This window comes from Lynx rufus, unplaced genomic scaffold (assembly GCF_022079265.1).
Source record: "Lynx rufus isolate CCGP_SWC_20201006 ecotype Redwood Valley unplaced genomic scaffold, mLynRuf1.p SCAF_2, whole genome shotgun sequence".
In the NCBI taxonomy this organism is placed as follows: Eukaryota; Metazoa; Chordata; class Mammalia; order Carnivora; family Felidae; genus Lynx; species Lynx rufus.
Genome location: NW_025814834.1, coordinates 187,877,936 through 187,895,561, shown reverse-complemented (window position 1 = coordinate 187,895,561; position 17,626 = coordinate 187,877,936). Strand labels below are relative to the sequence as shown.

The 17,626-nt window shown below is 47.3% G+C and overlaps 1 protein-coding gene across 1 annotated transcript; it reads left to right on the top strand.

The window, feature by feature from the left end:
* The first annotated feature begins 8,888 nt into the window (after positions 1–8,888).
* On the top strand, positions 8,889–17,351 carry DMAP1 (DNA methyltransferase 1 associated protein 1). The gene is made up of 10 exons (XM_047085249.1): positions 8,889–9,176; positions 9,727–9,818; positions 10,084–10,279; positions 15,086–15,244; positions 15,373–15,540; positions 15,797–15,982; positions 16,112–16,183; positions 16,487–16,559; positions 16,697–16,992; positions 17,237–17,351. The coding sequence occupies exons 1-10, from the start codon at positions 9,072–9,074 to the stop codon at positions 17,294–17,296; spliced, it is 1,407 nt and encodes a 468-aa protein (XP_046941205.1). The 5' UTR covers positions 8,889–9,071; the 3' UTR covers positions 17,297–17,351.
* The last annotated feature ends 275 nt before the right edge of the window (positions 17,352–17,626 follow it).

The window sequence follows — 17,626 nt, the reverse complement described above, 5'->3', positions numbered from 1 at the left end:
GATATCCAGTCATCAGACTTCTTGAGCTAAATCACCCACATGAGTGTATTTCAGTCCCGTTCTTGATACAAGTTCTTTGCCTGGCATGGTTTTCCCCACTCTGGGCATAGCTTGCCTGCCCCACTCTCCAGCTCTGCCCCAACATGTGCACTGACTAGTGGACAGAATGTTCAGCCTTTTCCTACCTTAATTTGTGTAATAAGTGAGAATTATGTATTCTTTGAAGCATTCCTCTCTTAGACTCTGATATTGTGCTACTTTCATAATATGAATTGAGAAACATTTCAATTTCTTATATGCTCTGAAGTCAACTTGAATAAATGAGAAATAATCTGTTCCTTGATGGCCAACTAGAACTCATCTGTTTATAATTTTCAGCCTGTTACCTTTTAAAATTGTAGCTCAATAACAATATTTTTAGTTTTCCTATTGTTATTGCTCTATTTGGTCTTCTAATTCTTCTTGGACTAATTTCAGCCACTCGTTTTTACCAGAAAACATACCAGAAATTATGGTTTTTAACTGATAAAGATGTTGATATCAGAACAGTCATGAATTTGGTATTTATTTTTGGGCAGTGAAAACCCAGCTAATATCAAAGGCCGCCCTTGGCCTGCCGCTAATAGATTATCACCTGCAATCGAATATCACCTGAATGAAAGATGCACTGAAGGCAAAGCTTTGGGGAATCAAATGGTCTCTGCTACAGAAAAGCATGAGAACAGGGGGCTTTGGGAACTACAGTGAAGAGGAGTTTCTTTCTGGACAGAGTAAAGACAAAATTGTCGAGCTCAATACCCTACAATTTTGGCTCAAGACAAGTCCCAAACCATTGACTTTCTGTGTCTAAGAAAAATAATTTACCTCTTATAGCCATGGGACTGTGTATAGTGGAAAATCAAATCCAAAGCGTGGTGCTGGAAATTATCGTAGTACAATGTCAGGTGTATCGACAGCTTTGCCAGGCCTCTTGTGTGAATGCTGGCGCACTGACCAGAAAAGAAAGCATTCAGATGACGTGAAGCATTCAAAATCCTACTTGAACCTCCCTTGCCAGCAGAAGTTCCTCTTCCTCTGCTGAGGTTAATGAGCGACTCCTGATAAACCCTGTCAACAGGAAGAAGTAGTGACATAGTTCTGTGAAAGGCTTCTGTTGACCCCTTCTGGTAAATCAAGAATGTGCCAGGATCACAGCATCTTAGATTCAATGAAATAAAACCAACTCCATGAAAATACATTGCAAGGGTGTTTCTGGAGGTTCAGTGTTCTAGTGAGTGTCACAATGTCCCCTCTCAAGTACATGTTGCTTCACCTTATACCCTCCTACCAGATGAAATGGGAAGAGTATCATATTTCATTGGTTCACATTAAAAAATAATTTATTAAAGTAAAATTCACATAAGTTAACCACTTCAACGTGAACAATTCAGTGGCATTTAGTACATTCACAATGTTTTTTCCTCACATTTTAACCTCTCAGACATGAGAATTCATCTTGCAATGAATGGTATGTTATGGTTTAATTGATAGTGCTTTTAAAAAAAAAACTTAAAAAAAAGTTTTATTTATTTATATTTGAGAGAAGGGTGGGGGGGAGAGAAATAGAGAGAAAGAGAGAGAGTCCCAAGTAGGTTCTGCACTGCCAGTGCGGAGCCCAATGTATGACTTGAACTCATGAACTGTGAGATCATGACCTGAGCCGAAATTAAGAGTTGGATGCTTAACCAATTGAGCCACCTAAGGGCCCCTACTTGATAGTGCTTTTAAAAATCTTCGTAGTGAAATATGAACGAAGGGACACCTTTCAGTTGATGGTGACTTAGATTAGTAGAAATATGGTACTTGGTGGTCTTAGATTTTTGAGGAGCATACATCATATCTGGGTGTCTTTTACCCCACTTATTTACTGAGTGACCTGAAAGGCTGTCAGCTTTGGGAAGAATCCAGAACAAAGGAAAACGGTCCAGTTGGTCTAGGCTGCAATGTGAATAGGCCCCTTGGTTTCCATGACCCACCAGATCCAATCATGTTGATATCACCATGCTGATGGAGCAAGCCCAGAAGGAACATTGCAGAAGAAGCCCCTGGGATTTATGAAGAAAGCTGTGCACTGTTTGGCAAATAACTGATCTTCCTTTGAGAAACAGCTTTATCTTACTATGGGGCCCTGATAGACACTGAATGCTTGTCCATGGGACAATCAGGTGACCTTGCAAACTGAACTGCCCAACACAGCCTGCAAACTATTTGGTCCACTATAAAGTCCTTAGTGTCCATAGCATTCATCCTCAAGAAGAAAGGATATAAATGAGTCCAGACCTAAGCTCGTTCTTTTTTGCTACCCATCTTTTGACCAACACCTGTGGTCTCAGGAGGCAGAGATTGTCTGAATGGATGAAAAAGAGCAAAACTCAAATATCTGCGATGTATAAGAGATGCACTTAAAATGTAAACAAACTGGGGTGCCCGGCTGACTCAGTTGGTAGAACATGTGACTCAATCTCAGGGTCATGAGTTCAAGCCCCACATTGGGCGTGGAGTCTATTGAAGAAAAAATTAAAATGTAAACATACCAAAAAGATGAAAGAAAATAGAAGGAAAAAGGTATACCATGAAAACAGCAAGCTTGTGAAGGCTGGAGTGGCAATAATATCAAATAAAGTATAAGACAAAGACTCTTACCAGAGATAAAGATATTTCATAATAATAAATGGGTCAATTCACCAGAGAGATACAACAATTATAAATGTGTATATGCCTAATAACAGAGATTCAAAATACATGGAACAAAAAAAGGACAGAATTAAAGGAAGAAACAGATGATTCCACAATCATAGTGAGAGATTTTAACCCCCTCTCAGCAATTGATACAATAGACCAAAAAATCAATAAAAGCATATTATTTGAACAATACTGTCAATCATCTTGACCTAATTAATATTTACAAAACTCTATACCAAACTAAATGTGTCTACACCAAATGTGTGAGACACACATTTTTAAAGGTATACATGGTATGTTCACCAATGGACCATATGCTGGGCCATAAAACAAATCTCAATAAATTTAAAAGGATTAAAGATGTATAGAACATGTTCTCTGGCCACTGTGGAATTAAATTAGATATCAATGATCATAAGAGACCTAGAAAACTCTCCAATATTTGGAAATATAGTAAGCCACAGAGTTCTAAATAATCCATGGATCAAAGAAGCAATCACAGGGAAATTAGAATGATAATGAAAATAGAACATAATTTGCAGGATGCAGCTAAAGCAATATTTTGGTGAAACTTACAACATCAGGTATTAAGAATAGAAAACCCCTTACATTCTATCATGGAATGCTGACTTGCATCCCCACCTTTATGGTTCAGGGAATGGGATCATTCTCAGTTCATGTCAGGCAGTTCCAGTCTCATAGGTTTCGTGGTCAGGCATTCAGTTTCTTTGAGGCCCAGGTATAAGCCAGAAACTGCTTCGCAAGTGGCAGCCAGTCATTTGTAGTCGGGATCACAGCCTTACTTCAGAATCCTGGGTGCCCAGGCTCTGATTCTCCTACTGGGATTGCTTGAAGGTATATATAAGATCTTTGTCACAAAATACTTCCCAGACCATTGGGTCTGTTGAATAGTCAGGCCCAATTGCTAACACAGCTTGCACGGCGACCTGGATCCACTGGAGAACCCCCTTTTTGAGCCAGGATCCTCTCTAAACTTCCAGGTTACCCGGTAAATGAGCCAGAGCAACATGCCCAAATGTCGTACATGTGGCCTCCAAACCCAAAGAGGACTGCCGAGCTTTGTAACCCTTTCTTTGAGGTGGGTGGTACAAGGTGTGATGTCTTGCCTCTGACTTTGATTCTGATTTATTTATTTAGTTAATTTAGAAAAGCAAAAGAGTTGACTCGCGAAGAAGTTTGTAAAGGACTCCAGACTTTAGAAGGACTGACTCGCCAATAAAAACATCTATCTATCTATCTATCATCTATCTATCTATCTATCTATCTACTTTTAAGTTTTATTTTATTTATTTTGAGAGAGAGAGAGAGAGAGAGAAAGAGAGAAAGAAAGTGGGGGAGAGGCAGAGAGAAGGAGAGAGAGAATCCCAAGCAGGGATTCAGGGCTTGAATGATGCAGGGCTTGATCTCATGACCATGGGATCATGACCTGAGCCGAAATCAAGAGTCAGACACTTAACCCACTGTGCCACCCAGGCACCCCCAAACATGTATTTAAAAGAATAAAAATGTCTTAGATTGAGTGGTTATAGCAGAACTACTACAGACTTGGTGGTTTAAACAGAAACTTATTTTATCACAGTTCTGGGAAGACTGCTTTGCCAAAAGCAAAAAACAAAAAACACACAAAAAAACCAGAACCTTATCATAGTTCTGGGAAGACTGCGCTGCCAAAAAAAAAAAAAAAAAAGAATTAGAAGCCAAATGGGATCAAACAGTCTGGAGTGACAGAGAGTGGAGTGAGGGAAGGAGCCAGGAATACACTCTGGAAAGCTGATAACTGTCGGTAGGAAACCGGCCAGGGAAGGAGAAGAGAGATACATGCAAGAGTGAGAATTCCAAAAAAGTTGAAATGGTGAGGGGAGAGAAATCCCGAGAGACCTGGAGTATATGGAGGTGAGGGGGCCAACAGCAGTCTTTTCCTTTGTGGCAGATGGGGCAGGAGTGCCCACTCAGCTGCAGGTCTGGAGACTTGGTGCTGGGGATTTGGGGGCTGCCCAGAGAGCCCCCCAAGAAGGCCTCACTCCACTATCAGACTGCTTGGTGTTGGTGTGGCTTGTGTCCTTCAGCCATTCTCAGAAGTCTTCATCTTTCTTGATCACAAAACTGGTCAGGGACCACACAGTCTCCATCAGAGCCCCTGTCCCCCAGCTTCTTGCCCCAGACTTCCTGGTCCCAGCCAGTTCCCCACGGGCTTTCCCCCCCGGTGGCTCTGCCTGAAGTCTTGGTGCCTTAGGAAGGCAGCATCTTGATCAGGCCTAAATGGCAGCTCCAGTTCCTATCTACTTTGTTTCTTCTTATTGAGGAATAACTTCCGTACAACAAAGTGCACAGTTCTTTTTTTTCTTTTTTTTGAGAGGGAGAGAGAGAGAGAGAGAGCGTGCAAGCACCCAAGGAATGGAGTTGGAGGGAGGGGAAGATTCAGAGGGAGAGAGAGAATCCCAAGCAGACTCTGGGATGTCAGTGCAGAACCTGAACGGGGCTCAATCTCACAAACCACGAGATGATGACCTGAGCCGAAATCAAGAGTCAGATGCTTAACTGACTGAGCCACCAGGCATGCCCACCAGGCACGCCGAAGTGCTCAATTCTTAAAGGTACCAGCTGAAGGCAGCAATCGTGTTTGTCTTTACTGCAGTATACTCAGGGCTAGCACAGGGCCTGGCTAGAGGGCTGCACTTCCTCCTTTTCTTTTTCTTTCAGTTTTATTTATTTGAGTCATCTCTACACCCAACATGGGGCTCAAACTCACAACCCTGAGATCAAGAGTCGCATGCTCTTCCACCTGAGCCAGCCACGCACCTCGAGTACCACACTTCTAAGTGGCTTACAGTAAGCACTAAACAATTTGTAGAGTGAATTAATGAACAAAGCTGAATCAATTTACATTCTCATCAACAGGGTAGGCTGGTGGCCACTTCAGTAATACCCTTGTCAAGAACAGGTATCACAAGTATTATTTTACGGTTTTACCCTCCCTAATAGGCAAAAACTGGGTATCTCATTACAGTTTTTGATTTTTCATTTATTTGAATACCAGTGATACTGCATGTTTAGCTGTCCATTTATTGGCGGTAGCACTTCTGTGACTTTCCTAATCACGTTCTTTGCCCATTTTAAAAAGTGGAAAAATTTTCAATGAAAAAGACTGAAGTCTTACCATTTGCAACAAGGTGGATGGAACTAGAACGTATTATGCTAAGTGAAATAAGTCAGTCAGAGAAAGACAAATATATGATTTCACTCATATGTGGAATTTAAGAAACAAAACAGATGAACCTAGGGAAAGGGAAGCAAAAATAAGTTAAAAACAGAGGAGAAAAACCCTAAGAGACTCTCGAATACAGAGAATGAACTGAGGGTTGCTTCTGGGGTATTGGGTGGGGGGGGGTGGGTTAAATGGGCGATGGCCATTAAGAAGGGCACTTGTTGGGGCGCCTGGGTGGCTCAGTCGGTTAAGCGTCTGACTTCAGCTCAGGTCACGATCTCGCGGTCCGTGAGTTCGAGCCCCGAGTCAGGCTCTGGGCTGATGGCTCAGAGCCTGGAGCCTGCTTCCGATTCTGTGTCTCCCTCTATCTCTGCCCCTCCCCCGTTCATGCTCTGTCTCTCTCTGTCTCAAAAATAAATAAACGTTAAAAAAAAATTAAAAAGAAGGGCACTTGTTGGGATGAGCACTGGGTGTTATATGTAAGTGATGAATCACTGGGTTCTACTCCTGAAACTATTATTGCACTATATGTTAACCAACTTGGATTTAAATTTTTTAAAAAGTGGGAAAGTTTGTCCTTATAATAAAATATATTATATATAACATATTATATGTAATAATATAATAAAAGTGGGAAGATATTCTTTATAATTAACCTGAGCAAGACCAGGCCAGATTGAGATGTTCTGGATCTTGATCACATCACATACAGACTGCCTCCCCTCTCCCAGTTTCTTTTGTTTGTTTGTCTGAAGTTTATTTTATTTTGAGAGAGAGAGAGAGAAAGAGAGAGAATCCCAAGCAGGCTCTGCATTAAAAAAAAAAAAAAATCTAGGCTGTGGCCAAGAAAGGATATTTGATTGCCCATAGGATAAAACCTAAACTCCTTTCTATGGACCACGATGCCTACCTCTGATTTCAAGTCTTCCTATTCTCCCACTCCTCACTCATCACCCAACACAGCGGACTTTTTTTTTCTTTTTAAGTTTATTTATTTATTTTGAGAGAGACAGCACGAGTGGGGGAGGGGCAGAGAGAGAGAGGGAGAGAGAGAATCCCAGCAGGCTCCATGTTGTCAGTGCAGAGCCGGACACAGGGCTCTAATTCACGAAGCCACAAGATCATGACCTGAACCAAAACCAAGAGTCAGAGGCTTAACTGACCGAGCCACCCAGGCGCCCCTGGACTTTTTTCTTTATGTGCTTTTTACATATAGAGTTCCTTCCATTTTAGGGATGCGAGACTTGTTATTCCTCCTGTCTGAAACATTCCTTCCCCAGGTATGCTGTGGCTATTTCCATCATTTAAACCTCAGCTCAGATTTCAAGTTTCCAGAGAAACCTTCCCTGACCGTACTACATAAAGTAGTCCCTCATCCTATTACACTATTTTATTTTTTTCATAGCTCCTGTCACCATCAAAATTTACACCGTTTCATTGTTTATATGCTCAGTGTTTCTCTTCTTTCACTAGATATAAGCCCTACCATGAGCCATTTGTCTCTCCCACTGCATCCCTAGAGCCTAGAACAATGCCTGATACATACATACATTTATGTACCATGATTCTCATAGAAATAAATCTATCAGAGGAGATAGATACTAAACAAATAATTACACAACCAACTACAAGCAGAGTCAAGTGAGGCAGAGGTGTAGGACTCCTTCCCATTGCTCTTTCCACTTCTGGCTCCAAGGGCTATTCCCTTCCCTGTGGGCAATTTCTGCAGCAGGACCCTGGCTTCTTCTAGACACTGTTTAGAGCCCAGAGGATTCACCCAGAAATCAGGTCTCAGGAAAAGGGTAAAGTTTCCACCTCCAGGCCCAGTTCTCCATAGTTTTGGGGTCTAGGTAGGCTTGAGGCTGCAGCTGCTACACCCCTGTCCCCTCCAAGCCAGAACAGGCTACCACACTGATAGCTAACTTGTGCAGGCTGTCTGCTCCTCTAGTCCCTGCTGGGTTCTTTGTCAGGCCTTGGCTTGGAGTCTGGTTTCCTTAATGTCTTACCAGGCCCTGACTCCACCCTCCATGCTCATTGGCCACGTGTCTTCCATGTTTGCAGGCTGGTTTGCAGAGGCTGAAGTTGGGAGCTGTTTACCCTGTCCCTTCCGCCCTTCCTCAGGGCCTCCAGTTCTAGATGTCTCTCTCTCCAGGGAGATTAGTAAGTTTCTTACTTTGAGAGAGAATTCTTCCAGCTGCTCCCTGCTCAGGGCCATATTCTTGGGCCTTTTGGTAACCCACTCTAGTGCAGTTAGCTCCCGGACTGGTGATGTTCTAGGGAGCTGGCTCCAGGAAATCCCCAGGAGAGGGGAGCTCCATCAGAGGAGGTGCAAGTGAGGGTCCAGACCTCACTCCATCTTGGCAGCCATCCTGGGATGCTCCACCTTGACTAGTTTATCTCTTCATCTCCGACGCTTAGCACAGTGCCCGGTATGTACTTAGGAACAAGGGCCATTAATACTACTAATTAATTTAATACAAAAAAATTAAACGTGCCAGGCAATTTGCTGTTCTGCAAGGATTATCGGTGCTTCATTTAAGCAGGTACCATTACAATTTCCATTTTACAAATGAAGAAACGGGTTCAAAGGAATTAAGCGACTTCCAAGGGACAAAGCTCTGCGCTGTTTTTATAGCCCGAGATGCAACAGAGCAACATAGAGGGCAAATGCCAGAATGCAGGCAGCATCCGAACACTGGCCACCCCGTGGGAGCCAAGGCCGGTGATGAACCACCCCCTTCCCCGGGCTTTCACACTGGGATGCCAGCCGGCTCCATTTCTGCTCAGCACACACCGGAAGTGTTCCTGCCGGCCGCGTTTCGAATGCGCACGACCGGAAGTTTCTGTCCGCGGCTTTGCGGGGCTAGGGGAGCAGCGGCAGCGGCAGCTGGGGAATCGGGTGTGGAGGTGCTGGGGCTTAGGAGGCAGACGGGGCCGTAAGGGAGACGCAGGTGGCAGGACGCAGGCGGAACCCCGATCGGACCCGGACTACTTTCCTCCTAGCGGCCCGCCCCTTCACCCCGCCCTGCTTGGGGCTGGAGTGGCTCCGCCTCCTGATCTGAGCTGTGTCCCTTCTCAGGCACTGACCCTTGACCTCGGGGCGCTCCTCCATCTCTCAGACACGATGGCTACAGGCGCGGATGTGCGGGACATTCTAGAACTTGGGGGCCCAGAGGGGGATGCAGCCTCCGGGACCATCAGCAAGAAGGACATTATCAACCCGGACAAGGTAGCAGGGGTTGCCTGAGAGCCTTGGGTATTGCGAGTGAAGTGGTGGGGAGGAGTGACAATGGGAGAGAGATGGGGGAGATGGTGGGGTGCTGCACTTCTAGTGAGATGGGCGGTAAAAGGTGTGACATAGGGGGCAGAGACTATGTGTTACCTTTATGACATGGGGCAGAGGTGTTAGGACACCCATGGGAAATGGTGGGGACCAAGAGAGTGTGGCACTTATAAGAGATGGGAGACCACACAAGAGTGTGACGCTTGTAGGATATTGGGGGGGGGGCAGTGGCACCAAGTCAGCGTGACATTCTGAGAGATGATGGGAAAGTATTTTCTATTCTGACAGATCGGGGATCTACTCAGGTGAGGAGGTGGGGTTGGGGACGGGAATGACTTGCTCCAACTAAGGGTGCCCCTGTGAGTGGGTTTCTCTGCTTTCATAGTGTGTCATTGTACCTGTAGGTGCTGTTTGGTTCAGGGATTGAGCTGGGCTAAGGAATTTTAAGGGAAGGGAGTCTAGGTTGTGGTTTCTATCTTGTGGTTTCCGTTCTCAGAAAAAGTCCAAGAAGTCCTCTGAGACACTGACGTTCAAGAGACCCGAGGGCATGCACCGAGAGGTCTATGCACTGCTCTACTCTGACAAGAAGCAAGTATTAGAATCCCAAGTCCCCCAGGCTCTGGTTCCCGACCTATCTGCATGTCCCGATCCGTCTGCATGGTTTTCTCTGCCAGTTCTCTCTCCGGCTGCCCTCCCCAGCCAGGGCTCCTGCTTACTTAGTAGGATGCAGGATTTGCTCCGACTGCTCATTCTAGGACGTGACTTCCTTGCTGTAGGGTAGATCAGCTTGGTCCCAAAGGCTCCCTACACACTTTCTTACTCTGACTTCTCATCTCTCTGAACCTTGCTGCAGGGATGCACCCCCACTGCTACCCAGTGACACTGGTCAAGGTTACCGCACAGTGAAAGCCAAGTTGGGCTCTAAGAAGGTGCGGCCCTGGAAGTGGATGCCCTTCACCAACCCAGCCCGCAAGGATGGAGCTATGTTCTTCCACTGGCGACGGGCAGCTGAGGAGGGCAAGGACTACCCCTTTGCCAGGTTCAATAAGGTGAGCCACCACCATATGGACATAGGCCAAGATTGCTCACCCACTCTGAGCTACTCACATGACCTCTCAGCCTCCTGGGGTTGGCTCCAGAGGCACATTCAGTCTTTGTTTCAACCATCGTTACCCACTCAGTCCACGTGGCAAATACCTGCAGGGTGGGATTTCGTGGGTCTCTTCTGCCTGTGGGATCCTGTCCCTTCCTGGACCTGATCTGGTTTTTGGTGGCTGCTCTTGGCCCTTCAAATGTCACTGTTCCTCAGCTGTGTCCTTGTCTGTCTATACTTTCTCCCTAGTGTATCTCATTTTCTTTGAGGCTCCAGTTGCCTGCTGTATACCAGTGATCCCACTTAATATCTCCAGTTCAGAGCGATATCCAATCATTTACTTAACGTCTCTCCCTGAAAGCCCCACAGGTACTTCAGATCAAGTAGGTACCCTTGAGCAGAACTTATCTATTTCCTGTCTTTCTCACCCCAAACCCATATCAGTTAATGGCACCACTATCCACCCAGTTGCTTGGGAATGGGAAGTTTCCCACCCAGAAACTCGGGAATCATCCTTGACTTCCCCTGTATATTCTCCAATTATTTCAGTCAACAATAGGACAGGGAGGTAGGGAAAGACAGATAGCGAACATGTAAGCAAATAAATTCGATTCTTTCAGATTTGGGCCATCAGTAAATTGAAACCAGGATATGAATGGGGTATGAAATGAATTAAAGAGTGAACTTATAGGCATAGGGGAGGCCTAATTTAGATAAGGTGGTCAGGTTGGGCCTCTCTGAGAAGGTGACATTTGAACTAGATCTCAGTGATACATTTAATCATTGAGTCCTGCTGATTTTGTTTCCATAATAAACCACGTTTGCCTTTGTTCTTCATCCTCTGTGCTAGCACCCTAGTCCAAGCTGAATCATCTGTGGTCTAGATTACTGAAGCTCAGAGCAGGGCCTTACCCACACTCCACCAGCCAGTGAGAGGCAGCTGGGCTAGACTAGGATTTCCTAAGCTGTTGTTCAGGCCAGTATACAATATAGCATCACAGTCCCTGCAGCCTGGAGCAGCCTAGATTTGGGGCCTAAAAGCACTAAGGGCCTAATCCCGGGACTTCAAGTCCCAGCTTCTTTCCCCTCAGCCCAGTGTAGCCAACTGTACGTGGACAACTCTGCCTGAATGGCTCACAGGCTTCTTAGACTGAGCACATCTGGGTGTGAGCTATCATTCTTGCTTCCCCCTTCCCCCCAGGAGATCTGATTTTCTTCCATATCACCAACATCTCAGCCTCCCGCCTCCCCCCCCAACCCCCCACCCCAGGTCTGGTGGAGAGAGAGGCTGGAAGTGTAGGATTGAGAAGGGACAACCAAGAGGTGAGGTGTTGAGGTGATAGGTGGGAAGGTTAGATGAGATAATTTGAGGAGAAGACAGAAGAATGTTCATTTTGTATTTGATAAATGCTGCTCCATGCCAAGTCAAGCCCTGTGCATTGAGGACACAGAAATGCACCAGAAACCATATCTGCCCTCAGGAAACTCTGCATATTGTTGGGGAGGACATGAGGAGAGGCACAGGCAGTTACAGTTTGGTGGGATATGTGCTATTTTGGGAGGACCTGAAGGCCATGGAAACTTCCTGGAGAACTTAGAGCTGGAATTGAGTCTTAAAGGACGTCACCAGGCAATATTAGGAAAGGAGTGCAGTGACTTTTTCAGGCAGAGGGGCCAGCATGAGCAAAGGCATATATAAAAAAACAGTCATATGCATGGCATGCTGTAGGCATTTCCCTGTTGGTGAAGCCTAAAGCCCAGGGTAGGACATGGTGGAAGGTGAGGCCTGAGAGGTCAGCAGGGCCAGGCCAGGCAGGGCTTGGCAGCCAGGCTCAGGACTCTGGGCTTTGCCCTGACATCTTTGAGTAGCTGCTGACAGGGACAGAATGCAAGTTGGGGAAAGGGGCAAAGGGAGAGAAAGAGAATCCCAAGTAGGCTCCATGCTCAGTGAGGAGCCTGATGTGGGGCTCGATCACAGAACTCTGGGATCATGACCTGAGCTGAAATCCAGAATTGGACACTCAACTGACTGGCAACCCAGGTGCCCTGATACTGACAAAGTTTTAAGTAGAGTAGTATGAGGATCTGATTTGATGCTTAGAAAGATCATGGTGACTACAGATGGAGAGGGAAGCAGAGTAAGGTGAACTAATGATGTTCCCTCCAGTACTGCCAGTTGCTGGGGTCCCGCTCTCAGTCCGTGGCTCTCCAGCTGCTCTCTTACTCACGCCCAAAACACAGGAGTGAGCGTCTTTCCTCACCCCTCACATCCAGTTGCCGAGTCCTGTGGTTTTTAACCTAAAATTACATCTGTGCCCTTTTCTTTACCTTCCACTGGTGCTGTTTTAGTTCAGTCCTCTTCACTTCTCACCTGGATTATTTCCAACACCTGTCAGCAGGTCTTTCAGGCTCTTGTTTCATCCTGTCCTAAATGCTGCAAGAGTGGTCTTTATAAAAGAGAATCGTGGTCATTTCACTGTTCTCTTTCAAAGTAAGCTCATTGTCTCCTGTGACCTCTTCCCTGACCAATGTTTGTCCCCAGGCTGGATCAGATGTCACTCACTACATTATAGGCATATCTTTGTCATCAAACTGTCCACACTGGACTAAATTATTTTTTTCAGCTGAACTGTGAGCGCTGAGAAGGTAAGGCCACTGTCTATCTTATTCAGCACTGTGTTCCCAGCATAGGTCTAGCGGGCCCATGATAAATATTTATTGAATGAATGAATGTCTCCCTCACTTTGTGAGCTCCTTGGGAGCAGGCCTGCATACACAGTTCCTACGGATTTTTTTCTTTTTTTAATTAAATGTAATTAAAATACATAGGAGGGATATACTTAAGCAAGCCTGGGAAATGAGAGAGACTTCCCAGAGGAAAAGATCGAAAGGATGAGAAGTTATCTTCATAGAGGAAGGAATGTGGAACTGGGGATGCATTTCAGGCAAGAACAGCAAAGGCTGAGGGGGAGAGCCTAGCATGTTCCTGACATTGCTAGTCACTTGTTTGAAACTTTGGATGCATGAGGGACAGTAGCTGCAGAGAGAGGCCAGGTCATCTACACGTGTTTATTGGTTGATTCTGTAAATATTCATTGATACTTAACAGTGTGCCTGGTCCTGTGCTGAACCCCAAAGATAGGAAATGAACCAGACAACCCTTGTTCTTGAGGAGTTTGTGACTTATCTAGAAGGCACTTTTATCTTAGTTTAGTGGAGAGCTTTTGAGGGGTTTAGTACAAGGTAGTTGGGTGACATGATTGATACATATTCTAGAATAGTGCTTCTCAAATTATCTGTGATGAAGAACTTTAAGAAAATATTTACAATCCATCAGAGTCTGATAAAGATAGTAAAATTACAAGAAAAGACAAAATACAAGTCCACGTTTCTTCATACTAGGTTCAGTAGCATGTGACTTCTGTGAAATTGTTATAAAGGTTTCTAAATGCCGACTCTCGATTTCCATACTTACACAGACTAGTGGGACCAGTTTGCAAACAGCACAGGTTTGCAGGCTGTCCTCTAAGCAGTATTAGAGAGATCACATCTTGGCTGCTGATGGAGAATTGCTAGGGGGAGGATTGAATAGAGGCAGAGAGGTCAGTGGGGAGGCTGTTTTTCTGATTCAGGCAGTGGTAGTGGTGGTCTAGACTGCGATCTGGCTGTGAAGATAGAGATTCTGGAGGTAAAATCCACAGATTTGTGGAAGGGGAGGGGTCAAGGGTAAAGATGGGAATTAAAAATGCTTTCTAGGCTTCTGGCTTGGACACCTGTGTTGGCTGATGGTGACATTGACTGAGAACTGAACTGGAAGAGATAGGAGTTTGAGGGAAGGTGATGAGCTCAGTACTGAACACATGTATATATTTTTATTGAGTTATAATCAATATATACTGTTCATTTCAGGTGTACAACATGGTTCATATTTGTACATACTACAAAATGATCACCACAATTAGTCTGGCTAACACCCATCACCTGAACATATTCAGTTTGAGGTGTATGTGGGACATCCAGTAGGATAAGTGCAAGAGGCAGCTGCATATAGTGTCTTGAGAGCAGGTTTAGAGCCAGTTTGGTTTTTGATTAGAGAAAAGGGACTTCCCTAGTCCAGCCTGACATTGACTCCTTCCTGGGGAAGGAGTGGCGGTGGTGCTTTTTGTCCCTGAGAAAGGTCTGGGGGTTGGGCTATGGCAGAGGGGAGGCAGGGGCATGTACAGGGGTGCATCTGTTGGGAGAAAGATTCAGGCCCCTTTTCCTAGAGGTAAGTGACCTTGGCCTGCTCTGGGGGAGCTGCAAGTCTCATTGTCACCACTGGGTGGCAGGAATGCTTCAGACAAATGTTCCAATGGACCAGGGGATCCTGGGCCTTTCTCTGTGGCTCTCTGCTCTACTCCAAAGTTAACCTTTGGACTCCACAGAAGCACTTACATGTGGGCCCCTCCCCTTAACCATGAGGACTGGAGCATGCATCCTGTCTGTTACCGGGGCTCTGGTGCTGAAGGCATGGTGAAGCTGCTTCGGGACTGAATCCAGAGGTAGGCTGTCATCTTAGAGCCTGGCGAGTTCTAGTCGAGCAGTTTGTTTCCTCACTTGGAAACATCATTTCCAGGCTGCCCTGTGCAGGGGCCTAGGAAGAGGGTTTTGCTTCGGTCCAGTTTAGAGATTGGCAATAAACAGGAGGGGCTGTGATCACAGGAGGCTGGAGCCCACTGGATGTGATATGATGTGTCCTCCCTCTGTCCCTCTGTGCCAGTAGACTGTGCAGGTTCCTGTGTATTCAGAGCAGGAGTACCAGCTCTACCTTCACGATGACGCTTGGACTAAGGCAGAAACGGATCACCTCTTTGACCTCAGCCGCCGCTTTGACTTACGTTTTGTAGTTATCCATGACCGGTATGACCACCAGCAGTTCAAGGTGAGCTGGTGTCATGCATTTGCATGTGTGTCCAGACCCTGGGCCTGGAAGGCCCACTGCCTTTATGCTACGCCTTCCATATGCTTCTGGGTATTCATCCTCCCTTCCTGCCATGTCTTTATCCTCAGAAGCGTTCTGTGGAGGACTTGAAGGAGCGGTACTACCACATCTGTGCTAAGCTTGCCAACGTGCGGGCTGTGCCAGGCACAGACCTCAAGATACCAGTATTTGATGCTGGGCATGAGCGGCGGAGGAAGGAACAGCTAGAGCGCCTCTACAACCGGACCCCTGAGCAGGTCGGCCCTGAGCCTCACTGCCTCTCTTTCAGGTCCTGAAGCCCTTTGCCTCCGTCCTGCATGCCCTCATTTCCCTCTTCTGCAGGTTCCCTGCTTCCCCACCTATCCTCCCTCAGGAGCCGCTGTCCCTGCTTTTATAGCTTTTCCCCTCCCTCATGGTCCCTTTCCTCTCAGAGTCCCTTACAGACAGCTCAGTGCCCCTGCGCCTCACTCCCCTGGGCACCTGCACACACTTCATGGCATCTCGCTTTCCCAGGTGGCAGAGGAGGAGTATCTGCTGCAGGAGCTACGCAAGATCGAAGCCCGGAAGAAGGAGCGGGAGAAGCGCAGCCAGGACCTGCAGAAGCTGATAACAGCAGCAGACACCACTGCAGAGCAGCGGCGCACGGAACGCAAGGCCCCCAAGAAGAAGCTACCCCAGAAAAAGGAGGCCGAGAAACCGGTATGGAGATGGAGTCAGTCCAGCCCAGGGTGGAGGGCTCTGAGAGCACCTAGAGCTAGCAGGGTGTTGGGACTAACACTGGGCCCTTTCCCTGCCACGCCTTGGTCTCCATGACTTCTTCTCCCCCAGGCTGTTCCTGAGACCGCAGGCATCAAGTTTCCAGACTTCAAGTCCGCAGGCGTCACGCTGCGGAGCCAGCGGGTACGTGCCACTTCCATCACGGTGCTTGGGCCCTGGGCTCTCCACAGCCCGCTTGCTGCAGCCGTGGGGCTGGAGCACCAGGCGGGGTTGTGCCATGTGCTGCAGAGAGAGATCGCGGGGACGTGGCCGGGCTGAGGTCAAAGCACTTGCGCCCTTGCTATATTCCACTTGCCAGCTATTTCCTTTTCTGATGCAGAGCTGCCTTCCCGGGGTTAACTTCTCTTCCACTCCCCTTTGCCTTTGGTTCTCCCTCATCCTTAGCTACTTGTGGGGGAGAGGGCTTAGCAGTCTGGGTCATTGCAGATGAAACTGCCAAGCTCTGTGGGACAGAAGAAGATCAAGGCCCTGGAGCAGATGCTGCTGGAGCTTGGTGTGGGTGAGTGGGGGCTGGGCCTGCAGGACCTACCCACCCAAGGCTGCCAATCAAGGCTGGGCAGGGGAGGGCATTTCCTGTTTCTGGCCTTCCCGCCGCACACACTGGCTCTGCCTGTGCCTTCCACCCACCGCCTGTAGAGCTGAGCCCAACACCCACGGAGGAGCTGGTGCACATGTTCAACGAGCTACGGAGCGACCTGGTGCTGCTCTATGAGCTCAAGCAGGCCTGCGCCAACTGCGAGTATGAGCTACAGATGCTGAGGCACCGGCATGAGGCCCTGGCCCGGGCTGGCGTCTTAGGGGGCCCTGCCACGCCAGCATCAGGCCCGGCCCCAGCCTCTGCTGAGCCAGCAGTACCTGAACCTGGTCTTGGCCCCGACCCCACCAAGGACACCATCATTGATGTGGTGGGCGCACCCCTCACGCCCAACTCGGTAAGAGCCTAGATAGGCACTGGGGAGCATGAACAGGCCCTGCACGTGAGCGAACACACGAGTGTGTACAGACCTGCTCCCTCTAGTGCCCGCAATGGGAGTGGTTACTCTGATGGGTTCTGAGACTGAGGGTAGGAGTGGGTGGCCAGTGGGCATCGCCTTCCCTGAGAGTGTGAAACACATGCACCGAGTGTGAATAGAGACTTGGGAGCCATTGACCCCAACACCTTCTGTGTCTTCTCAGAGGAAGCGACGGGAATCGGCCTCCAGCTCCTCTTCTGTGAAGAAAGCCAAGAAGCCATGAGAGGCCACACGGGGTGTGGGTGATGCTGCTGTGTAAATAGAGCTGCTGAGTTGGACTGGGCTGCTTCCTTTTCCTTCCCACCACTTGTGATGCCCCTGGTTGGGAGGGTGGGCAGGAGGGGTCACCTCACCCACTCCACGGAGTGGCATTGGGACTTGCCACTATTGAGGCCCTTAGCAGCCCTTTAACCACTGCGGTTTTATCCCAACAAATGTACTTGGTTCTATACTCAAGATGGTTCACACACAGCAGTGGCCTCAGATACCAGCAACTTCAAACATTGCCATGTGCTCAGACAGCCCCTGTAGCCCTGTGACTATTCAGTGAGGG

Coding starts and splice junctions, on each gene's coding strand:
- DMAP1 (XM_047085249.1), top strand. CDS start 9,072: ATGGCTACAGGCGCGGATGTGCGGGACATTCTAGAACTTGGGGGCCCA. Junction 15,245..15,372: donor ATGACCACCAGCAGTTCAAG/GTGAGCTGGTGT, acceptor CTTTATCCTCAG/AAGCGTTCTGTGGAGGACTT. Junction 15,983..16,111: donor AAAAGGAGGCCGAGAAACCG/GTATGGAGATGG, acceptor CTTCTCCCCCAG/GCTGTTCCTGAGACCGCAGG.